This window comes from Gobio gobio (assembly GCF_949357685.1).
Source record: "Gobio gobio genome assembly, chromosome: 19".
In the NCBI taxonomy this organism is placed as follows: domain Eukaryota; kingdom Metazoa; phylum Chordata; class Actinopteri; order Cypriniformes; family Gobionidae; genus Gobio; species Gobio gobio.
The window spans coordinates 21,812,555-21,839,228 of NC_137112.1; the positions used below are offsets into that span (position 1 = coordinate 21,812,555).

At 42.9% G+C, this 26,674-nt stretch overlaps 1 protein-coding gene across 1 annotated transcript in view; it reads right to left on the minus strand.

Annotated features, from left to right (window-relative positions):
• Positions 1 to 13,938: 13,938 nt before the first annotated feature.
• Positions 13,939 to 26,674, minus strand: part of LOC307143462 (uncharacterized protein) — a 372,406-nt gene continuing 359,670 nt past the window's right edge. Inside the window, exon 2 of the mRNA XM_079845065.1 lies at positions 13,939 to 14,037. Coding sequence (XP_079701191.1) covers positions 14,013 to 14,037 — 25 coding nt within the window. The 3' untranslated portion in view covers positions 13,939 to 14,012. The remainder of the gene's footprint in view (positions 14,038 to 26,674) is intronic.

Here is a 26,674-nt window from a genome sequence, read left to right on the forward strand (position 1 = left end):
AACTGTTCTGTGTTACTCTGATCCGCTTTTTCCCACATACATCCGGTAAACATCAAATTACACAGTATACCATGCCCGGATAGTGCCGGATTTCAGTGTTTTCATGCAGTGTGTTCTGTTTACCCTAAGGGGGGGTTTATCACTGCTTTCTCTGCTCTTATCAATGCTAGACTGCATGGATGAGCAGGGAGTTCTTGCCCAGAACAGAACCATACCGCCAATCTAAACTATGCTAATTGTCTATCACTTTGACGATAGTGATCCTGACAGAAAGTAGGGACACAGGTGGGGCATTTTGAGTTATTCGCAGATTCTGAAAGTGTAGTCTCCAGGCCTTCCAACAATGTGTAACACATGTAAATCTGATAATATTTGGAGAAGTTTTGGCCATTTGAAAGTAGGCACTCAAAAACTCAACAATAGGGCTCATTTACATCTCATTTAAATAAGCCATACCCCCTGTAAAGCTCCCCCCTGTAAAGCTGCATGGTTGCATAGCAACCAAAGACCCAACGGGATCCATTGTGTAGCATTAGGACTTTTTGAACATGATTCTGTGATAACCATGATAATTTTGGTCACTATAATCATGAAATGAAATTTTCATGCCATTTCATTTCTAGTTATGATCAACTATGATAAACTAAAATCAACTATAATTATGTGTTTTTATAGTATAATATGCAAAGTACAATTTTCTATAAGAAAAAAAATAATCTCTGATTCTGTTCTTTTCTCTGACATTTAAGGGTAACATAGGCCTACAAAGACTCTTTTAGGTCTAAAACAGTTTGGATAGTTGTTAATACAGCGTTCCCACAGCTTGGTTAACTTCAAATTCAAGAACCTTTTAAGGACTTTCCAGGTCCAGCTTTTTTTTTTTGCATTTATTTTTGGCCATATGACAGAGGTCTGATATTCTATTTGTCATATTTCTGTTTTGCATAAAACTGAAGAATATTCGGGACATCCTATACTGTATTCAATAATGATCTGATATTAACCCTCTATGGTACGGTGTTGCCTCCAGGCAACATAGTCTATTTTAGTTTATTTTGAATAAAATTAAAAAGCAATTTATTGGTCAAACCTATCTCTGGGAAGAAGAACTCAAATACTAATCAATGAAAGTGCAAAAAATTTGTCACATGACCCACAGGGCTCCATTTTGTGTCCCGTTTCAGCACATGTGCACAGGTCACATGGCTCCATATTTTCTCCAATGAAAAGTGCATTTTTCACTAATTTCTGGCCAGTTAATCACCCACAAAAAATATGAGTCACATTCACTGGTAAGTAAAGAAGTATTTTCAAGAACTTTACATTATATATCATCAAATGTTTTAGAGTAAATTACAAAAAACTGTGTGTTGCCTCAAGGCAACATTGTACCATAATGGAATCGCATAAGGCCATACCAGACACACTAGGGTGGATACAAATATAGTATATTTGTAAGGAAAAGAGCTAGAATTCTCTAAATGTATTTGCATTTTTGCATGATTTTGTAATGCACATATACGATTAGTAATTCACATACTATAACTGCACATATTGTTGATCTGTACATTTTCTATAGCATTTAAAAAGATTATATAACACAACTGTTGAGGGTGAGGATGAGGTGTCATGTGATGAGGAAGATGAGGTCATAGTGACAATCCGGCAGGGAGAGATCGAAGATGGAGATGAGGATGAAGATGGATATGATAACTTGATATGATAACTTGACACGATAACTTGATATGATAACTTGACATGATAACTTGATGTGATGGTTTGGTAATACTTGTGTTCCACGGTGGTACAATGTTGCCAGAGAGCAACAGCTGAATTTAAAATGTTACTTTTTATTAAATATGACATTTGTAATACATTATAAACTGGACAAATGTGTTTGTTCAGGTGTCTGGTTAAAGAAATTGATGTTTTAAATAAATATATTTATTTTTTCTCAATGAAAATGTCAAATGTTTAAATGTGTCCGTTGTGGTACAATGTTGCCTTGAGGCAACAAACTTAAAAAAATGTAAAAAAAAAAAAACGTTATGAAAATTTTTATTGTTATTGTTATAGTATCCTATTTTAAGCAGGAAATACACCACAAATATTTTTTTTCTCATTGAAATCATATTGCGTACCATAGAGGGTTAACTTTTGCATGGATTTTATTGAAAAGAGCTTAGGCTCATGTAACCAGTCTATCTTTGCAATATTTCACAGTGTGTCTGTGAAACGCTGAGGTACAGTATAGTTTTGTGCACGTGTGAACATCATGGCAACGTACAACACGAAGTACCTCACGCGGGAAACACTTAATGTAACGTGTAAATGCAAGTAACAACCGTAAATCAAGCATTGTCCATGAAGTGTTGGCGAAATAACACATTATCGGACCGGAGAGAATAATATGGAATTTCTTCCAGAAAACTTTCAAGGACCTGTATGTATGTTTATTTTCAGTCATGTCATTGTACACAGCTCTCTCTTTCTGCACAAGGGAAAGAAATATGATCTTGTTGCTTCTTTACTGCTTCAGACTTTCTATCATCTGGGAGGTTTGCACTTCGTATCAGCTGCTCATTATTGCTTTAGCACTGCCATTAGAGATCTGTGCGCGGCCAGCCACCAGGGTTGCCAGGTTTTCACAACAAAACCCACACAATTGCTACTCAAAACTAGCCCAAAACAAGCCCAATCAGGGCGTTTCAGGGGGGCTTCTCCAGTAAAAATCGCATTTGGGGGGGGAAATGGCATTTTTGGCATGGTTGCCTACTAAAATTTGCATTCCCGGGGCTAAATATCACATAATTGGTGTCGCTTCAACCCGCAGACACGGAAAACAGCCCGCGGCAACAGTGTTGAAGTAGCCCAACCGCGGACTTGGCACGCTTCCCTTGGAGGGCGGGGGCAATAACAAAAGAAACACGCCTCTACTGCATGCTATAATCTCCGAAAAACAAGGCGATTTCAACCTCAAAGTGTATGCTTTTAAATATACCAATACTGCTATCTCAAACACGGAGAGGCTTCTTCGTGATCTCAACTAACAGATTCTGCAAAAAAGCGAAAATCACCAATTTTGAAAAAAAACGCTTCTTTCTCATTTTGCTCGAAAATTGGTTAACACTTTAGAATAATGGTCATTAGTTAACATTAGGTAACGTCTCGGTTACGGATGTAACCCTCGTTCCCTGAGGAGGGAACGGAGACGTAACGTCAGTGACTAACGAATGGCGGTTTCGCTTTGAAACCTATCAACTTCGAGTTTAGAGAAAACGGCCAATGGCGTGCCAATGCCATGGGCATGCGGAATTTGCATACGTAACTCCGCCTCACTGCGTGAGTATATAAGGAAGTACGAGGCAATATCGCATTATGTTACCTGCTTGAGGAGCCAAGACTGAACTCCTGCGTTCCAGGTAGCACAGCTGATGTGGCAAGGGGACGTTACGTCTCCGTTCCCTCCTCAGGGAACGAGGGTTACATCCGTAACCGAGACGTTCCCTTTCGTTCAGTCACTACGACGTAACGTTAGTAACTAACGAATGGGGGTCCCAATATAATCCCGCCACTCAGCCGTCTTCCAGTGCCCTGCGTAAGTGTGAGTACCCTGTCGTAAGACTAGTACGGACGAAGGACTCCCAGTTATCACAGGATTACCAAGGTACACTGGGAAGCATATCCCAGTGAGGGAATGCCAAAAATGCCTACCCGTGGGGAGGACTTAAGAGACACATATGACCCGCTGAGGGCTGCATATGGAAGATCTCTAGGGTACCAGCCGAAGGTGGATTTTTAACCCTAGGGGTGGCGGGGACACGCCAAGGGAAGAAACCCGCTCACTGCGGAGACTTACGGTGAAATACACATGTGGGGGTTGCCGGAGGGAACCATGCACATGGGGCACCTGGCCGGACATGAGGGTCTGGGCTCGAAAGGGCAGACTGAACTGATGTCGGCGTCGACAGTGCTGGAGGAGCTCAGGGCTCTCGGGGAGCTCACCTGAGGAAATATCGCACGTATCCAGTCCATAGAGTGGAGTGGCGAGCAAGCGAAGACACCTGAGCCTGGCCCATCACCGGCCCCTCGGGGGGGCGAGTACATAGTCGGACACTGGCTCCACTCGGAGATTATAGAATCTGGCGAATGTGTTGGGTGTCGCCCAGCCTGCAGCTCTGCAGATGTCTGCTAGCGAGGCGCCATGCGCTAGAGCCCAAGAGGAGGCCACACTCCGGGTGGAGTGTGCCTTCACACCAAGGGGACATGGTCGGCCTTGCTGCTGGTAAGCCAAAGCAATGGTGTCCACTATCCAGTGAGACAGCCTTTGCTTTGAGAGAGCACTTCCCTTCCGCTCTCCACCATAACAGACAAAGAGCTGGTCTGAGGTCCTGAAACACTGCGTCATGTCTACGTAGGCGCGGAGGGCACGTACTGGACAGAGCAATGCCAAGGCTGGGTCTGCCTCCTCCAAAGGCAGCGCTTGCAGGTTCACCACCTGGTCCTTAAACGGAGTGGTGGGAACCTTGGGCACATATCCAGGCCGGGGTCTCAGGATCACGTGAGAGTTAGCCGGCCCGAATTCCAGGCACGCTTCGTGAACCGAAAATGCCTGCAGGTCCCCGACCCTCTTAACTGAGGCCAATGCGGTCAGCAGAGCCGTCTTCATAGACAGGAACTTAATATCAACCGACCGCAAAGGCTCAAAGGGAGGTCTCTGCAGAGCAGTTAACACTACTGCGAGGTCCCAAGAGGGTACGAGAGGAGAGCGAGGAGGATTCAGTCTCCTGGCTCCCCTCAGGAACCTGATGACCAGGTCGTGTTGACTTACCTTTTTGTTCTCCAAGAGATCGTGGTGGGCAGATATTGCAGCCACATATACTTTGAGGGTGGAGGGAGACAGCCTTCGCTCCAGCCCCTCTTGGAGAAACTCAAGCACGGACCCGATCGGGCATTTCCAGGGGTCTTCTTGGCGGGAAGAGCACCAGGTGACGAAGAGGTTCCACTTCAACGCATAGGCATGCCGAGTGGACTCTGCCCTAGCGGAAGTGATGGTGGCGACCACCGTAGGTGGTAGGCCACTCAAACCTGCCGCGTCCCGTCTAGGAGCCACACGTGGAGGCTCCAGAGGGACGTGGGTGCCAAAGGGTGCCCCGTCTCTGAGTAAGGAGGTCCGGTCTCAGAGGAATAGGCCAGGGAGGGGCTGTCGCAAGGAGTACGAGTTCGGGGAACCAGGTCCAGCCGTGCCAGTACGGGGCGACCAAAAGGACCTGCTCCTTGTCCTCCCTGATCTTGCACAGGAGCTGTGCGAGTATGCTCACTGGGGGGAACGCATATTTGCGCAGGCCCCGCGGCCAGCTGTGCGCCAGTGCATCCGTGCCGAGCGTGCCCTCGGTCAGGGAATAATACAGGCTGCAGTGGGAAGAGTCGTGGGAGGCAAACAGATCTACCTGTGCGTCGCCGAACTGTTCCCAAATCAGCTGAACCGTCCGGGGATGGAGTCTCCATTCTCCCGGGAGAGGCTGAAACCGCAAGAGCTCGTCGGCTGCGTGGGTCAGGACTCCCGGAATATGGACAGCACGAAGGGACCTCAGGCGCTTCTGACTCCATAGAATGAGATGGCGGGCGAGTTGAGACATACGGCGGGAGCGTAGACCACCCTGGTGGTTGATGTACGCTACTACGGCCATGTTGTCTGACCGGACAAGTACATGTTGGTCCTTCAGCAGCGCTCGGAAGCGGTGCAGGGCGAAACGTACTGCCAGCAACTCGAGGCAATTGACATGCAGGAGGCGCTGGGGTCCTGTCCAGGAGCCCGCGGCTGCTTGTCCATTGCACATGGCACCCCAGCCCGTGGCAGAGGCATCCGTCGATACGACAACATGCCTGGACACTCGTTCTAAGGGCACACCGGCCCGGAGAAAACTGAGGTTCGACCACGGGGTGAGCGTCTGTAGGCAGGCCCGAGTCACTTGGACCCGGAGCGTGCCAGACTGCCATGCCCATCTCGGGACTCGATCGCGAAGCCAGTGCTGAAGCGGTCTCATATGAAGCAATCCGAGCGGCGTTACCGCGGCTGCAGATGCCATATGCCCCGGGAGCCTCTGAAATAGTTTCAGTGGAACCGCACTCTTGCTCTCGATTTGACGGAGGCAAGTCAGCAGAGACTGCGCGCGCTCGCTCGAAAGCTGCGCGTACATGGCGACCGAGTCGATCTCCATACCGAGAAAAGAGATCCTCTGCACGGGGCAAAGTTTGCTCTTTTCCCAGTTGACCCGAAGGCCCAGACGGGCTAAGTGGTGGAGAACCAGATCTCTGTGTCCGCAAACCTGCTCTCGAGAGTGGCCTAGTATGAGCCAGTCGTCGAGGTAGTTCAGGATGCGAACCCCGTGCTGCCGAAGGGGCGCAAGGGCTGCCTCGGCGATCTTCGTGAAGACGCGAGGGGACAGAGATAGCCCGAATGGGAGAACCGCGTACTGGTATGCCCGCCCCTCGAAAGCAAACCGTAGGAACGGTCTGTGTCGAGGAAGGATGGAGACATAGAAGTAGGCGTCCTTCAGGTCGATCGCTGCAAACCAATCGTGAGGACGAACGCATTCGAAAAGGCGTTTCGCAGTCAACATCTTGAACGGAAGCCGGTGAAGGGATCGGTTCAAGATGCGAAGGTCCAGGATTGGCCGTAACCCACCGGTTTTCTTGGGTACAATGAAGTAGGGGCTGTAGAACCCCGACCTCATTTCGGCTGGAGGGACAGGCTCGATCGCACCCTTCGCCAGTAGAGTGGCAATCTCCGCACGCATGACGGGGGCATGGGCCCCGGTCACGGTATAGCGGACTCCCCTGTAACGGGGAGGAGCCTGCGCGAACTGAATCGCGTAGCCGAGCCTGACGGTCCGGGCAACCCAGCGGGACAGCCCCGGAAGCTGAAGCCAGGCTAGAGCGAGGCAGCGTTACCGGCACGGACAGGGGAGGCTGTTGGGCGCCCCGGGGTCGGGGCACGGTTAACGGCTGCGCCCTGACAGAGGAGACCAGGGAAGGACTAGCGTTCCACTGGGGTATGCTCTGCCAGGGGGCTGGCGACAGAGAGGGACGAGAGTGGCGAGACCCGAGGGTGGCAAGCACTGCCGTCACCGATCTCTGGGGGCTCAGGGATGGGGTTGTCAGTTCTTTCTTTAACCACATTAGGGTGCTGCTGACCCGGGGGCCAGCAGCTGAACAAAAGATTCTCCCCCGGCCCTCCACCGGGGGAAGGAGCGGCCCTGCCGCCGTCTCCTGGAAAGAACTGCCCATCCCTGAGCCGTCCGCATCAGGAGCGCCGCTTAGCCTGGCGTTTCTTCGCGGGCTGCGGAGCTGGAGCGGACTGGGACGCCTTCCTGCGGCTGCCTCTGCGCGGCACGGGTGGAGGCTGCTGCTTGGGTGGCACAGAGGTAGAGGGAGCCGCAGGAGGGCGCCCTCGGCGGCGAGCGGGCTGAGGCACCTGCGCGGGCGGTTGGGTGGAGGCAGCAGTTGACCGCCGGGGCAGGATATGTTTTATTGCCTCAGTCTGCTTCTGAGCGGCCGAGAACTGTTGGGCGAAGCTCTCGACCGCTCCGCCGAATAGCCCATCCTGTGATATGGGGGCGTTGAGGAAACGGGTTCGCTCAGCGTCACGCATATCAGACAGGTTGAGCCATAGGTGTCTCTCCTGGACCACGTTTGTGGACATCACCTGACCCAGGGAGCGTGCGGTCACCTTCGTCGCCCGGAGAGCGAGGTCGGTGGCGGCACGCAACTCATTGCTGAGTCCTGGATCAGCCCCTCCCTCGGGCATATCACACAGCAACTTGGCTTGGTAAGCCTGAAGAATTCCCATGGTATGCAGAGAAGCGGCGGCCTGCCCCGCAGCTCTATAGGACTTCGCCACCAGGGATGACGAAAACCTACAGGCTTTGGAGGGGTGCTTTGGGTCACCACGCCAGGACGAAGCGCTCTGTGGACACAGTTGCATCGCAACAGAACGTTCGACTGGGGGGACCCCAGTGTACCCATGAGCCGCGGCTCCATCGAGGGAGGTGAAGGCGGAAGAGTTCGCCAAACGTTCACGGGAAGACAACGGGGACTTCCAGGAACGCGCGACCTCTTCATGCACCTCGGGGAAGAAAGGTATTGGAGGAGCGGCCGGACGGGTGTCCGGACGCGCCGCCCCCAAAAACCAATCATCCAACCGCGAACGCTCGGGCTGAGGCGGAGGGTTCCACTCCAGTCCAAGCGCTGCGGCGGCCCGAGACAGCATGGCTGTCAACTCTGGGTCCGACTCGGGCAATGCTGGCGCACCCGAAGGTGGCAGCACAGCCGAATCATCATCCTCAGATGACTCCAGCCCACCTTGTGATGCGGCGATAGACATCACTTCCTCTTCCGCCACGCCAAACGCCACAGTCGGGACAGCAGGAGCCGGCCCCGATGTAGACGCCTGAGCGTGGACCGGGTCAGGTGCATGAGAGGGGGGTGTGGGCCGAGGAACTAGCGTCGGAGCTTTGTTCCACACCGTCACCCTCAGATCACCCTGGTCACCAGCCAAAGTGCCGCCTCCAGAGGAGACCGCAAATTGGGGGGTGGCGGAGGGGACTCTCGTTCCGGCATCAGCACGGAATTCACAGAGTCTAGATCGAAGCACCGAGATGGCCAGGTTCCCGCAGAGGGAACATGAGTCATCCACAAGCGCTGCCTGAGCGTGCTGAAAGCCCAAACACGTCACGCAGCGCTCGTGCCCGTCAAAAGAAAAAAGCGATCTACCGCACCCAGAAGTGCACGGACCAAACATCCTGAAAAGGACGTGTCACGTGCAAGCTCTTTTGTGAGAGGAAACTTTGCAGTCGATGCCGAAGCGCCCAGGGAAACACACACCAGCTGTCAGGCGGACCACTGCACAGATCAGCAGGCAGGAAGTATGCGATCACTGGAACGCGCCGTCACACCAACACCGACTGGAAAGCTGCTCGTCTCAAAGAAGCTGACAGAGTCTCAGAAGGCTGTAGGAGTGAAGAGGTAGGTACTCTTGGCTCCGAAAGCAGAAACATAATGCGATATTGCCTCGTACTTCCTTATATACTCACGCAGTGAGGCGGAGTTACGTATGTAAATTCCGCATGCCCATGGCATTGGCACGCCATTGGGCGTTTTCTCTAAACTCGAAGTTGATAGGCTTCTAAGCGAAACCCCCATTCGTTAGTCACTGACGTTACGTCGTAGTGACTGAACGAAAGGGAACTACATTAACATTAACTAATAATGAACTGCACTTATAAAGCGTTTATTAATCTTTGTTAATGTTAATTTCAACATTTGTTAACATTAGTTAATGCACTGTGAACTAACATGAACAAACCATGAACAGCTGTATTTATATTAACTAACGTTAACAAAGATGAACAAATACAGTAACAAATGTACTGCTCATGGTTAGTTCATGTTGGTTAATATATTAACTGATGTTAACTAATGACCATTATTCTAAAGTGTTACCGAAAGTTGTGCTGCCGACTTGTGTCCCTACTTTCCGTGACTGGTCACATTTGAGCACGAAGGTCACAAGTGTGATTCCAAAAATTTTTTTAATAAATGTTATATCACCATCTTTGATAAAATTTATTCTATCGATTTATGCCTTTTTTTGTAATTTTGGGGGTATTAATTAATTTATTTACCTCTAAAAGTACCATATTTTTAATGTAAAATATGCTTATTTTTGTTATATTTAATATTTCTTTAACTTCAGTGAAAAAAAAACATATAAGCAAGTCCAGAGAGCTAAAACCTAAAAATGTGGTGACTTTGTCCTTTCCTGTAGCTCAAACAGTAGAGCTTGGCGCTAGCAACGCCAAGGTCATGGGTTTGATTCCCAGGGAAAGCAAGAACTGACAAAATGTAAAATGTGTACCTTGAATGCAATGTAAGTCGCTTTGAATAATTTTAATTTATTTTTAAAGCTAAAATATCAATAGCCAGTAGATGGCAGTAGAACTCAATGGCTCCATATGGGCTGAACTCTGTAAACCAATGTTTTAACAATTTTTTTAACTTTTTTGTATTTTAAAAAATTGCCCAGTTATTGGCTCATTTAATTCCTTTGTTTGTGTATGTGTGAGTGACTGTTTTTTATTTGACAAAAATAAACAACTAAAACTCACTCTGTTATAAGCTTATTCAATGGCTTTCAATGCAATGCTTTTGTGGATGTGTGTGTGTTTGCCACATTGAGAATGTTTGCCACATTGAGAATGTTGTATTGGCTCACTCCTTCATTTGTGTGAATGTATGATCTGCATTGTGTTGGATTTATTGATTTTTATTGGAAATATAAAAAAAATATGCTCGGAATTACAGTTTAAAAATATTAAGTTTATTTTCTTTCAGTTGAGTCTCGTGTTCTATGTTAAGTTTCGCCACCAAGCCTCGTTCAACGATTCTACAATACAGCGCGCGTCAACTTCAAACGACGCCCACGAGATTTCCCCTCCAGCCGCCAACATCCCATGTGATTGGCTTCCCAAGACGTCGATCAAAAGACACCACAAGGCCTTTAGTGAATCAAAGAACCGAGAAAACCCCTCCAGCCAGGACGAAAAGGGAATCCCCATTCAACAGACAACAAAAGGCACAAACGCAAGTAATATCTCCAGATTCTAAGCTGAACTGGTGCTTTTAGATCAAACTTAAAACCCCCGCCTAAGAAATGATAGGAGGGTTAAATTAATGATCGGTGGTTCATTCAGGTCATGTGTGATAAAAGCATATACTGTATTGCTAGCAACTTGGGATTTCATAATTTCTCTCTCTTAAAACTCATTCTTTCCTCACTTTCTTCCTTTCTTCAACGTGTGTGAATGTGTGTGTGTTAGATATTAGTTTTATGTGTTTAATCAATAAAGTTTCGTTTGTATTTAAAGATAAGTGTTCTTGTGTTATGTGCTTACGAATTTAATGTCTGAAACTGCCGATCTATGCTACCTGGCTATTTAAATAGTGTTTCACTATTGTTCGGATATTAATTCAAATCAATTCAATTCAAATGTATTTGTATAACGCTTTTCACGATACATATCGTTTCAAAGCAGCTTCACAGAAAATGCATCTACATTACAATTTAAATTGATTTGTACATGTTATGCATTTCAGAAATGCACATATAGGCCTACAAAGCACACAGATTAGCTAACTATCTATTATTAATCAATATAATAACTATGGCACATAAATAATAATACATGTTGTTAATGAATAGGGTATATAGAGATGAGCATGAGTGCGTGTTGATGCAGAGCTGTGTCATCTGAAGTCCTCGCAGGAGTTTAGTCGTCTCTTCACTGGTGTTGGTCATCAGAAGTCTTTACGAGAAGCTGGATCCAGACTGGAGCTGACGGACTCTCTTGTTACCTCGGGATGGGTGTCCACAGATAAAACAGAACAGAAAAATAATTGGCGTAGCTGCTGTTCAAGGCATTAAGCAAAGACGATCATGTGTATTGATATAACTATAGGAGGTTAGGCAAGGTTAGAAGATGCATCATGTGAATGCCTGGCTAAAGAGATACGTCTTTAATCTAGATTTAAACTGGAGGAGTGAGTCTGAGCCCGAACATTATTAGGAAGGCTATTCCATAGTTTAGGTGCCAAATATGAAAACGTTATTCCTCCTTTAGTTGACTTAGATATCCTCGGTATTACCAGAAGCCCAGAGTTTAGTGATCTTAAAGATCGTGATGGGTTAAAAGGCGATAGAAGATCAGTTAAATACACAGGAGCTAAACCATTTAGGGCCTTATAGGTCAGTTGCAATACTTTATAATTGATACGAAACTTAACAGGTAACCAGTGTAGATATGTTAGAATTGGTGTCCTAGTAGGAACTATTACAGTAATCTAGTCTAGAGGGGGGGGAAGAGACAGGATCATGACACAGGTAGCATGTTTCGTAGCTTAGCGATGTTTCTGAGGTGGAAGAAGGCTGTTTTTGTAGAATTTAAATATAATTTTCAAAAGACAAGTTGCTGTCTAATATAACACCCAGGACTTTTACTGTAGCAGATTAAGTAACAGTACATCCTTCTAAATGTAAGTTATAATTTAAGAGATTCAGTGAACCAGTTTTTGGTCCAATAAGTAATACCTCAGTCTTATCTGAATTTAGTAGGAGAAAATTACAGGTCATCCAATATTTTATATCTTTAACACACTCTGTTAGCTTGGATAATTTAGAGATTTCATGGTCGTGCTGAAATATATAACTGAGTATCATCGGCATAACAGTGGAAACTAATTCCATTCAATTCCATATAATATTACCAAGTGGCAGCATATATATTGAGAATAACAGAGGGCCTAACACAGATCCTTGCGGCACTCCATAATTTATCGACGTTATCTTAGATTGTTCCCTGTTTAAATAGACAAATTGGTAACGCTCTGATAGATACGATCTAAACCACTTTAATGCCTGTTCCTGAATACCAGTGTAATTTTGTAGACGATCTAAGAGTATTTTATGATCTATGGTGTCGAATGCTGCACTAAGATCAAGTAAAACTAGTATTGAGATACAGCCTTGGTCAGCAGCTAAGAGTAAGTCATTCGTGATTTTAACGAGCGCAGTTACTGTGCTATGATGGGCTCGTTTTCTTGTAAGTAAGAGCATAATTGAGCAGACACAATTTTTTCTAGTATTTTAGACAGAAATGGAAGATTTGAAATAGGTTTGTAATTTGCCAATTCATTTGGATCTAGTTGTGGTTTCTGAATGAGAGTTTTTATAACTGCCATCTTGAATGGTCTTGGGTCTTATTAATGAATTGATTAATTAATAATATTGAGAAGAGGCTCTTCTGCTACAGGCAGAGATGTATAAAGTACTAGAGACACAGACTTGAGTAAAAGTACAAGTTCCTTATCAAAAAAGTGATGTGAGTAGAAGTTGAAGTGCTCTTTAAGCACCACACTTAAGTAGAAGTACAAAAGTATTCAAAAATGTTTGTACTTAAGTATTGCAAGTAGTTTATTTTAAAATGTACTACTCAAGTACTGAAAGTAAAAGTACAAGTATTGTGTTATGTAGTTATTAAAGAAAGTAGTCAAAAGTTTGAACATCATATTGTTTTTATTATTTCAAATGATTAACCTAAAGGACAATCACAATGTTGGTAGGTAATTTTTCTACACATTGCCATATCAATAACCTGAAAATACTGTAGTTCATTAAGATTAAATCTTACTAACCACTCTTACTATAAAAAAATGGGGTAAGCACACTTATATTCTCATTTCAAGAGGTGTTCTGAGTAAATTATTTGTTTGTAACACTTTAAAATATGGTTTGATTTGTTAAAATTACATTAGTTAATGTATTAGACTAATATCTAACATGAACTAACCATGATCAATACATTTGTTACTGTATTTATTAATCTTTGTTAATCTTAGTTAATAAAAATACAGCTGTTCATTGTTTGTATATGTTACTTCACAGTGCACATTAACTATGTAAACAAATAGAGAGCAATTTGAGCGCAAGACGCTCGTGTTGTTTTAAAGACAGTGAATGCGGGGCTCTCTCTCGCGTGCTCTCTCTCTCTCTCGCGCGCGCGCGCGCTCTCTCCCGCGTGCTCTCTCTCTCTCTCGCGCGCGCGCGCGCGCTCTCTCCCACAGCCACGATCACTTGAAGTTGAAGGGGTGGAAGGTGGTGTTTTTGGTTTGTCCATCTTTTAAGCTGATCAAAAGGCACGCGTAATCTTCTTAATAGCTTGATTCGCTCAAACCTGCCATCTACCGTTCTGGCAGTGGTAATGTGGGTTTGGAATGGAATGATTCGTAACATTTTTATAATTGTTACGAGTAACGATAAAAAAAATATTGGAGTAATAGTATTAAACTCATCGAAAATATGTACTGAAGTAAAAGTGGAAGTAGGAGAAAAAAATTATACTCTAGTAAAGTACAGATACTGCCTTTTAGTATTTAAGTACAGTAGTGAAGTAGTTCTACTTCGTTACTATACATCTCTGGCTACAGGTAACAACTCTTTCAGTAGTTTAGTTGGTATTGGATCTAATAAACATGTTGTTGGTTTAGAAGCAATGATTAGTTTATTTAGCTCTTCCTGTCCTATGGTTGTAAAGCACTGCAGTTGTTCTTCAGGGGTGATAATTGAGGCTGAATCGTAAAACCCTGTCAACGGTTGTACATTTATAATTGTTTTTCTGATGTTTTCGATTTTTTTAGTGAAGAAATTCATCAAGTCATTACTACTAAACTGTACTGAAATATTTTGTTCAGCTGATGTGTGTTTATTTGTTAACCTGGCCACTGTACTAAATAAAAACCTGGGGTTGTTTTGGTTATTTTCTATTAGTTTATGGTAATGCTCAGCCCTGGCTGCTTTTAGAGCCTTTTTATAAAGGGAAGTGCTGTCTTTCCACGCGGTTCTAAAGACCTCTAAACGTGTTTGTTTCCATTTGCGCTCTAGATTACGAGTTTCTCTCTTGATAGCGTGAGTAATATTGTTGTACCACGGTGCAGAACTTTTCTCTCTCACCTTTTTTAATCTGATCAGTGCAACCGTTTCTAATGTACAACCCCAAATCAGAAAAAGTTGGGACAGTATGGAAAACGCAAATAAAAAAAAAGTAAGTGATTTCTAAATTTACTTTGACTTGTATTTCATTTCAGACAATATGAACACAAAATATTTCATGTTTTGTCTGGTCAACTTCATGTCATTTGTAAATATTCATCCTTTCCTGTCATTCAGACCTGCAACACATTTAAAAAAAAGTTGGGACAGTAAAGCATTTACCACTTTGTAATGTTGCCATTCCTTTTCACAACACTTAAAAGACGTTTAGGGACTGAAGACACCAAGTGTTTCAGTTGTAATTTTGTCCCATTCTTCCTGCAAACAAGTCTTAAGGTGGGCAACAGTACGGGGTCTTCGTTGTCGCATTTTGCTCTTCAAAATGCGCCACACATTCTCTATTGGAGACAGGTCGGGACTGCAGGCAGGCCAGTCAAGTACCCGTACCCTCTTCCTCTGCAGCCAGGACTTTGTAATTTGTGCAGAATGTGGTTTTGCATTGTCTTGTTGAAATATGCATGGACGGGAAAAGATGTCTTCTTGAAGGCAGCATATTATGCTCCAAAATCTCTATGTACTTTTCAGCATTAATGGTGCCTTCACAGAAGTGCAAGTTACCTTTGCCAAGGGCACTGACACAACCCCATACCATGACAGACCCTGGCTTTTGCACTTGTTGCTGGTAACAGTCTGCATGATCCTTTTCTTCTTTGGTCCGGAGCACACAGCGTCCATTCCTCCAAAAAAATACCTGAAATACTGATTCATCTGACCACAGTTCACAGTACTTGTGATGGTCCATCCCAGATGCCTCCGAGCCCAGAGAAGTCGACGGCGCTTCTGGACACTGTTAACATAGGGCTTCCTTTTGGCACAGTACAGTTTTAACTGGCATTTGTGGATGTAACTACGTATTGTGGTACTTGACCAAGGTTTGCCAAAGTAGTCCTGAGCCCATGTGGTGATATCGCTTATAGATGAATGACGATTCTTGATGCAGTGCCGCCTGAGGGATCGGAGATCACGGTTGTTCAGCTTAGGCTTGCGCCCTTGTCCTTTACGCACTGAAATTCCTCCAGATTCCTTGAATCTTTTAATTATGTTATGTACTGTTGAATGTGAAATATCCAAATATCTTCCTATCTTTCTTTGAGGAACATTGTTTTTAAACATTTCAATAATTTTCTCATGTATTTGTTGTCAAACTGGCGATCCTCGGCCCATCTTTGCTCCTAAAGGATTAGACCTTTCTTGGATGCTGCTTTTGTACCAAATCATAATTACAATCACCTGTTGACATCACCTGTTTCAAATCACATCATTATTTAACCATTTTACCTCATTACTAGCCCTAAATTGCTCCTGTCCCAACTTTTTTTGAAATGTGTTGCAGGTCTGAATGACAGGAAAGGATGCATATTTACAAATGACATGAAGTTGACCAGACAAAACATGAAATATTTTGTGTTCATATTGTCTGCAATGAAATACAAGTCAAAGTCAATTTAGAAATCACTTCTTTTTTTTTATTTGCGTTTTCCATACTGTCCCAACTTTTTCTGATTTGGAGTTTTACTAGAGAAAATGGTGCTCATACTGCTAGTCATTTCCTCTAGTTCATTTGTGTGTTTGGGTACACTGAGCAGCTGAGATAAATTTGGTAGGTTATTTGTGAATTTATCAATAGTGTTTGGGAGAATTGTTCTTCCTGGTCTATAACGCGGAGCAGTATGTAAAATATCAGCAGTACGCAGTGTGCACGTTACAAGGTAGTGATCGGTGACATCATCACTTTGCTGTATGATGTCTATATCAGTAGGATTGATTCCATGTGATATAATTAAATCTAGTGTATGATTAAAACGATGAGTGGGCCCATTTACATTTTGCTTGACCCCAAAGGACTTTAATAAATCTGTAAACGCAACCCCTAGCGCATCGTTTGTAATATCTACGTGAATGTTCAAATCACTGACAATCAGTGCTTTATCGACAGTAACCATTAGGTCTGATAGAAAATCTGCAAACTCTTTTAAGAAATCAACATAGGGCCCTGGCGGTCTATATTTGGTAGCCAAAGCAAAAGATATTAGGGATTTTTTTCTTATATCTGAGAGTGTAACATTTAGCACAAGCACTTCAAATGATTTAAACCTGTGTCCTGTTTTCTGAGTAACATTTATAATATCTCTATAGAAAGTTGCAACACTGCCGCCACAACCAGTCAGACGGGGCTCGTGCGTATAACAGTAGCCTGGTGGAGTAGACTCAGTTAGACCAAAAAAAATAGTTAGACCAGGGCCCGCGTTGTGTCGGCGCCGGAGTGAAGGAGGCCTGGGATGATCGTGTTCTGGGTGCTCGTGCCCTGAGCAGGGAAACACGAGGAGTAGAAGACATCTGAGTGATAACATTACTTACTACGGACTTGTGAGCGTCAGCCCGCGATGTCTCTAACTCTGATTGTCGGTCCCTGAGATCGGCCTGTCTCTTCAGGAGGTTATCAATCTGCTTCTACAGAGCCTCCAGCTCCAACTGTACAGCGTGCAGCTTGAACGTGTCCTCACCTGCACTCAAAGGTAACGTTAGACATATATCCGATGCATTGGCCATTAGAACACAGTAATTTCTTGAGTTTTACGAGTGTAAACAGCGCGAGCGATATGCAAGACCATGCTGGTGATGCTAGCGGGCTAAGGCTAGTAGCGGATGTTCGGAAATATGGATATAAGTAGCGATATCAAAGCAATCCGATTGTTTGAGATATAGAATACTATCGAGGATATGTTCACCCGCTATAAAATGAGAAAATGTTAGTTTATTGAGTTGATATAAGAAGAAAAATCGAGGATTTAGAGTCAGCGAGGCGGAGCTCCAAATTCAACCACGCGGCAGACACACACGGTCAGGATCCCCTAGAACCCTTAGAAGTCTGAGCTGTTTTGGGGCCCTTTAGAAGTTTTGACATGCTCATGACAAAAGAACGCGTAATAGCCCGCATAATGACCTGCATAATGAATGAGCTTCAGGTATGTGACTGAAGCCGCCTTTCCACTGCACACAACAAACGACAGCCGTTGGACCGGAAGTCATTCATTCCCAATGGAGAGTCGTACAGGGGTTGCGTGGGGTGCTGACCATCTGCGAATGCGACTATACCGTTTGCGACACGCCAACTGGATGTGATGTATTCCAAAGTTGTCCAATCAAATCAGTGTGCGCAAGTTGAGAATTATTATTTTTTTGTTTATCTCATTTTATTTTGTTTTAAAACTTTTAAAAAAATGCATAATAGATGAATATAAAATTATTTATTTTATTTTATTATTTTTAATGTCTTTATTTTCACTAACATTTTTGGCGGTCATTTGTCCTATATAGCTGTTTATTGTTGGCATTCAATTCATTTCACCATGGTGAATGTACGGAGGATAGAGGCTCTTGCTCTTCCACTCCTTTACTGGAGACGCAAAAAGAAATACCGCAAATCAGTGTGGGTAAAACACTACCTGGCTCGGAGGAAACATCTTGGCGAGTATCACCATTTAGTGCAAGACCTGCCTTAACGTGGAAGTCTCACGAGAGGAATTTAATGAGATCCTTCAGGTTGCTGGCCCAAAAATTACCAGGTAGGATACTGCATTCCGGAAATCCATCAGCCTGGCCGAACGTCTGTCAATTTGTCTCAGGTACAAACCCAAGTTAATAATAATAATAATAATAATAATAATAATAATAATAATATATTAGGCCTATATATATATATATATATATATATATATATATATATATATATATATATATATATATATATATATATATATATATATACATGCACCCACACTATTCTGTGTACTTGTTTAACCGCGAAGATAAGTTTCTCTACCATGTTGCCGTGTACGATCATAATGAAATTTCAGTGCGACTGCCACTAAGGGGGAAATTCCGACAGTTGTGTCCGAATGTCGTGTGCAGTGGAAAGGCGGCTTGAGAGAGCAACAGGACAAAGGAAATATATTTTGTTGTTTATTTAGAATGTAGTCAACAAATGCCTATTATATTTTAAATGATCAAAAGATTTGATTACACTGCAAAAAATGCTCTTCTTATTTAGTTGAAAATTGTCATACATTAATATATTTCTTTCTTCCACCACTCCATCTTCTCCTCTGCTGCCTTCCACAACTTAATTTGTACATATACCTTTTTCTGTCGTATCTGCACCTTCCACACCCACATTATCTGACACAGATTTTCTTTTTCTTTTTGGTTAAAACAACTCTGGATATCAGCCTTTCTAATCCTGCAAGACATAACAACAAGTACAAAGTTTCTAGCTTTCTAAATGTACACTACACTCAATAGTTTCATCTCCTCAATGAATACAAATTAAAACATTATGCCTGTATGCAGTATGCGGTCCGTGTTGCAGTGAGTATGCGATGCAGGAACTGCACGCGCAGTTGTGCTCTCACATATGCCACGGTTGCAGTGCGCAACTGATCCACGGTTGTATACCACTAACACAACATTTATTCATTATTTTTTATTTCAAATCCAAACGTTGATGGCTTGCCAGCATTGCAATAGCACTCTTTCATAGATGTCACGTTTAAACGCACTACATCTAAACGTTTTATTCCATTCATTAGCCTACTTTATATTTATATAGTCTAGTACTTTAGATGTATATATTATGTTGCTCACTTAAGTGGCAAAACATTTTAACATAGGCCTATGTTATAGCCTATGTTAAAATCAAAAACATTTTACATTAAAACTTACAATAGACAAAAAATCTTGTCTAAATCTTTTTACAAGAAATCCTGCAGGTCATAAAACACTTTGTTTTTCCACCTCCAAGAAAGGAGAGCTCTCCATTATGTCTCCTTGTTTACCTTAAGATGTAGTTTTCCTTGCTTTACCCGAGGCAAAAAAGCCATGTGTTGACTTTGAAACAGAGTAGACTTTAAGTTATATGCATCTGTGGTGAAATTACTAGATTTTCACATCAATGCATGTTTATTTTAAAGGTCCCATGGCATGAAATTTTCATTTTATGAGGTTTTTCAACATTAATATGAGTTCCCCTAGCCTGAATATTGTCCCCAAGTGGATAGAAATGTTGATCGGTGTAAAACCGAGTTGTGGCTGTCTTTCTCTGCCTTTGAGAAAATGACAGGCCAGACTAGCCAATCCTGAAGTCGCCTGGTTTGACGTCCAAGCAGGCACGGTTTCCTCCCTTTCCTCCGCCCAGAGAATCTGGCACGCCCATGCAAACGCTCGTCGAGAGATCATTGCATCATTGCTTGTGAACGAGTGAACGCTGGCAGTTTCTCAGTGTTTGGATGTACAAATTAAAACAGAAGTCTTTTTTCAGTTCCTTCTGATCTGTGATCAGTGATTTCTGATGTGTAGCTAATTATTTATTATTCGTGCACACAATGCGGCTTCTCTCTCTCCAGACAGAACGGTGTTTTCGTGTTTTATATCTTGTGAGTCAGTGTTTTTGTACGTCCTCGTCGCGTCTATCGGTTCTAAAATGTGCATACAGTCGTTTCTGCTCAACATCAGCAGAGCCACATCTTTAGAGATAAACCTCACACACGCCGAAGCTCGGCCTTCAACATCCCCGACCCACAGTACTGCATCTGGCCCACAGCGGAGGCACCAAACGCGGCGTGAGATTAAGCAGAAGGGGGGTAAGCTTGAGCATATCCGGGCTAGCCAGCCTAGCCCCACAATAAACTGGATTACATCCGATTACTGCTGTTGTGTCTTTGTTTGCGCTGTGTACTCAACGCGCGTCACTGACGCTTTTATTTTATTTTAAAAATAATGCTATTATCAACACTTACTTTTAACTCGTTCATCTCGACAGCTGTAATGGTACTTTGCATGTGTTACAAAGTTGGTAGAATAATGATGAAGAGACGGACTCGGTGTGACTGGGACTCGTGTTTATTCAGAACTCTCAGATACAAACACAATAAACTCGCGCTGACTGACAGCGCTCTCATAACTCAGTAGTTACTATAAATAACTTTGTTAGCAATCGCTGAGCTCAGTCTCTGATACATTAGTGATGTCCGGTTCGCGAACGATCTTTCTTTTGAACCAGTTCTTTTTAGTGAACCGAATCAGTTCACCAAATCGGACTGAATCGTTCTAAACGGTTCGCGTCTCCAGTCAGCGCTGATCCATAATTTACTAAAGTTACTAACTTTCTGACATGAGTGACAGTCCCTCCGACTAGAAATAGACTAATAACCTAAAGTATATGCTGTAACTAAAACAGTTCAGACATGCTGAGAACTGATGTGAAGTGAACTCAGGTCCATCCGTCTCCCTGGCAGACTCGTGCCTGCTCGTGCCTCGATAAACCACGCCCCCTCCGCTCATATAAAATGCAAAGATGTCAGCCAATCACAACAGTGGGCGTTTTTACTGAAGTCTCACAGCAGACACGCCTCTTGAAGCAGGGCATTCAGCCACAGGGCAAACAGCAGTATAGAAAAAATGCCTTTTATTTCTAAATTATGACATTTTATGATGTAAAAGTCATACTAACAATATAAGTACAGCTCAGGAAACATTATAAAATAATAGAAAAATGCCATGCCATGGGACCTTTAATGCGAACAATGCTCTGTCACTTTAATTCAGCGCGTGTAGCACAGCAAAAAATAGACTCGGTGCAGAAACGATCGCCGCAATGCTGCAGATGCACCGCTCCTGGAACGGATTGACAGACAGCATCCGCATGCAGTGTGAAAGCTCTAACCGATTAACGTACGGGAAAAACACGCACCGCATATGCACTGCAAACGAAGTAGCCTATGATTTATTCGTGATCACTGCGTTGCGGATCACTGAACATTTGTTTGAACTACTACACAATAACAGAAAAACGTGTTTTCTTGCTATTATCTCATCACATTGAAGCGCCGCTGATGTAAATCGGTAGAGGAAACAATTGATATTTTATACATTGGGAATCTGGGATACACTGCTGGGGTGGCAGACTGGGTGGCAATGCTTTTTCTTAAGGCCTGTTCACACCGGGACGATTTCCGTGCGCGTTTATCGCCGACATTTAACGCCTCGTGACTAAACAAAGGGCACCAATGTGAGTGTGCACACCGACGCGCAAAACGGCAGGCGTAAAAGCGTAATTTTTTTAAAAATGCCTCGGGTTCGTTTTTTAATTTTGACGCGGCGCGTTAAAAACTGGCCGACCAAAGAGATCGGCACTTTTGTTCACGTGCCTGGAGCTGCTGAAGTGATCCGTTGTGCATGATCCTCTTGTTTGTTAACATTCTTAAGTCTGAATCAGGCTTGAATTGGTTTGAAATTGACACCCTCCTTAATATTTACATATAGTACTATTGCAGTTATGGTAAGGGCGTGACATTACCTGAACACGCTAAGTGGTGCCAATCCCAACACACTGGGCAAGCTAACCAATCACAGCGCATTTCGTATTTTGAAAGAAGGGCTTCATCGAAGGGCCAGCGTTTGGGCCAGACTGGGGAGAGAGGTGCTGTAATAATGTAAACTATGTGAAAAGTAATGTTGAAGTTTTTTGAACAATCAAGCATGAAAGCATATTCTAGTACATCCCAAAACCAAAATCAAGACTTTGTAAAAGGGCATAATATAACCCCTTTAATACAATGAACTTGTTCTGAAGAAGTACTTCTTTTTTGCAAGGTGAATATCTAATTACGGAATGATCTCATCCCCAATCCCCAATCAGGATGAACATTCACTTTTTTTTCTGTTGTTCCTTTTTCTTCCCCAAGCTTTATTTACAACATCTGTTGTAAATGTGTTTTCTTGGAAACATCTTTGCATTGTTGCTGGGCAGTGTCTCAGCTAAATTACCTCTAATTACCTGAACTGCAGCCAGGACATTATCATCACCTTAACAATCAGGACAAATGGTGCTAAAAGAGTAGAAAAAATAAATAAATAAATATTTGGCTGTGACTTTGGGAAAATGGCCTCTGGAAAATCTCCAAATAGGCTTGGCAGTAAAATGTATTGTAAAGGCACGGCTTTCTCTTAATGCATTTGAAGGGGTCTTATGCATTTATTAGACAGTCTGCCATCCCGGGATGATCTGAGCCAAATGAATAAAGGAAAGTGGAACATGGAATCTGATATGGTGAGGGTAAGGTGACTTAGAACAAGAGCAGATAGATGTTACGGCATCTGCTTTCAATCGTCTGCTGTCACTTACGCACAGAGGGAATCTAGAGCCTAGAGTCCACAGCAGGACACTAGGACACATACTTTGAGGATCAATGAAAGAATTGCACGTTGACAATGGATTCTCAGTTTTTTCTTGTTATTTGTTTTTTAAAGCATTCTGAAATATCAACTCAGTTGAAACTCAACAGTTTCTTTGTCTTATAACAATATCAGTGTAAATCATTACTCAGCTAAATGGATTTACTGATCCAGAGGAGGATTTTATTGCTCAGAAGTTGCTTTTTCATTGTTCAGGAGGTTTAAATCTCCTTTGTAAAAGCTTTACGAGGCATAAATAGTCCTCACTTTAGATGAGCTCACAGAAATAGTTAACTGACAACTACTAAATGTTTTATAACTACCTGAATTAATCATGAACTACAGTATGAATACATGTTAATAAAGCATTTATTAACACATTGAGTAACTATTATTATATGTCTAAATAATAAGATTTATAAATGTACATATAAATAGTTTATTAATCATTTACTTACACTTTCTAAATGATCTGATGAACCACGGACAACTCCTAAATAACTGGTTTATAAGTAATGTAATACTTAATTTAGAAATGAATTGATCATTTATAAAGTATGAAAATACAATTATTAAACACATTATAGATATGCTTATAAATCTAGAATAGAGCATTTATAGCTGTATTTATAAACTGCCTATTAATGTCTATTAATGCTTTATAAATGATGAATTAACTATTTACTAATGCTTAACTAATGCTTCATAGCGTGTAGTTATTACAAAGTGTTACCAAAATATAGCTGTTCATGGTTTGTTCATGTAAGTTCACAGCGCATTAACTAGTGTTAACAAGATTTTAATAATATATTAGTAAATGTTGAAATTAACATTTAAAGATAAATAAATGCTTTATAAGTGCAGTTCATTATTAGTTCATGTTAACTACTGAAGTTAACTAATGTTAACTAATGTTAACTAATGAACCTTATTGTAAAGTGTTACCATAAAGTGTTACCAATATTTTATTGCCCTGTAAACACCTTGCAGTCTACTGTTTAATGTCTGGCAAGGTGAATCGTTCCATTCATGTTATATTGTTGTCACTCTACAAAAATTTCACACCTCTGACAGTATGAGACTTAATCTGCATTATTCTTTTATTTGTACTCAGTCATTATTAGCCTTTATTCTGGCATTGCATGACTTTCCCAGATACACCACTTTCATCCAACTATTCATTAATCCACCTATTGTCTGAAGTCTTTCTAGAAAACAAAGAAAGAAAAGTATTCTTGGTACCTTATAGGAATTATTTTAACACATTGATTTCTCGACTCTTAATAGGCCTAGACTCCATCACAGGAATCAACTCTCGTTGTCGACTCTGTTGCTGTGTCTAAAATCACTCACTGGTGCGTAAGAAAGCTGGAGCTGTCACAGAGACATCACAGTCACATAATTTTCTCCAACATGTAGCTTATTTACAATAAAAAAACAGCCTATTACGCTGTAATTATATTTATACCACCGTACAAACTGTAACAGACATGCCAGGCTCTGTCACCAACCAATCACAAAGAGCACCATCTCCAGAGTATTAATCACATACACTTGATTCCAGTCAAGCCAGCCACCAGTCACAGTATTTAAGCACACACCTCAAACCTCATCGTTGTCTCATTTTAAGTAAAGACTGCTTACCTGTACTCTACTCAACAATACTAAGTTATTCTCTGAGTTCCTGTTCTCCACGTCTCCCCAGTCTTCTCCTTGTGTGTGTATTGCTTGTGTGCGACTTACCTCCATAATCTCCAGCATCTACTTGAGGTGTATGCTGTCGTTCCCTCTCTGAAATCCACGATCTCCTGATCTGCAAAAACAGTATAATTTATCTCATCACTCCATCAAACTTTAACTTTGACAATTCACTCACCTGCTTCCGTTTATTCTGCTGTGCTGCAATAAACTTATTCTGTTGAATTGTAATCTGTCTATCTGAGTTGTTTCGTTACACCAGCTTTGTGGTTTACCCGGTTTTCTATTAATTTGGTTTGCATGGCCAGGGTACCATAATTTGTGTTTATAATCATTAAACTAACTATATATACTTTTAAAACTGCCAACAAGGATAAACCAAGCGGCAACCTCTCGCAGTTTCTCTTGAAGCCAATACAGAAGTGACATATACTGCAATTCATCGACTGGCCGCTAGGGACAGGCTCCAGAAGGGAGCAGAATCTCATTGAGCCCCATGTTAAAATGCCCAACTTTACAGCAGAATAAAACATGTTTACAGCCTGGTACAAATTGTGGTTTTGGTCTATACGGCTAATTTTGCCCTTCATGACAACTGTGAGGGGGGTGAATTTTTTTATAACTCATTCGTTTACATTATATAAAGCATTAAAGTTCTGCACGAGTCATAAAACTAATCCATGGGGCCAAATGGCCTGAGAAGACACCTTCTTCCCCCTCGTCTGCCTTATCTCAAACCCTAGTGCAAGGACAGGATTGGTCAGGGTTCGCTTTGTTCCACAAATGTAACATCTGACAGAACCATAGGGGCAAGGAACACCTCCATGACCCTCATGCATAAATTCAAAGTCTTATCAGGACACGAAGAGCCGCTAAAAGCTTTCCAACAGCCCAAAATCAGCATAACAGTGACACTTCACGTCCCCCTCTCCCTCGATCTGCACATTCCAGAAACTTTGAATATCACATAAAGACCTCACAGAATCAAACAGAATCAATGGCAATAATATGAATTAATCCACAATCGGAACTTGGCGCATATTATATGTATTATGTATGTCTATATAACCTGTGGAGTTATTTCAGTGTGTCAAACATTTATTGCCGCCGATTTGCATGTTTCTTTAGTTTAGTCACAGGAAGTAATCACCAGAAGGTTTCTTAAAACATATATCGACATATTATGTGTGTTTCATATAACCTATGGAGTTTTTCTTGCACGTTATCTGGTGAACATAATGCTAATGATATGCGAGAGCAGGAGAAGCGGGCGTGGGACCCGCCCACGACAATATCTAATTGGCTGGGACACCTTCAAGTACGGACCAGATGGACACGCTTATAAACTAAGGACCAACAGTTTGGCTTTGCTTTGCTTCTTGCTTGCTTTCTTGATTTGCCGTGTGTTTTGCAGTGACCCTTGCTGATGCTTGATTGGTGCTGGCCTCGCCATCTTTCTGCCTGCACGTTTCACTGCACTCAGAGATACCAAGAGCTCTTTCGAAACTTATCAACTCCGTTTGAACCTCGCAGAAGGAACTTCCTAGAGTAAGCGCATCCAGCCGCGCACAGAGACGCACGCAAAGAAAGTTACATAGCAATGCCAGCACTACCCAGGAACCAGCAAACGAGGCTCCTGCCGGCGAAACCAACCATCCATTCAACAACCGGAGTGTGTCCCTCTGTCTGAACACAACAGCAACCGACCGCCAGCCAATCAGCGCCGCAGAAACTTCATCCAGAGAAGAGCCCGTGCTCCCAGGTGCATCCAAACACAAGTACACAACCCTTCATTCTGGCTGAACTGGTGAAAATCTTGTTGAGCAGACAAACTAAGATTGAATTGCTAGTATATTGATTCTCTCAGGTTGCAGTTAAGAAAGACTCCATTACTATTCCGTTAAAAATATCACATTTCCCTGTAACTGTTACAAACAGACAGGCAGGCAATGAGCTCACGGAGACGAAGGAGAACAGGAAATGGTTACTTTAATATAAAACTCAGGATCACACAGAACACGTCTAACATGGAACAAGAACCGACAAACTTTTGACTTTTGGAGTGATCCTGCCGCTCCT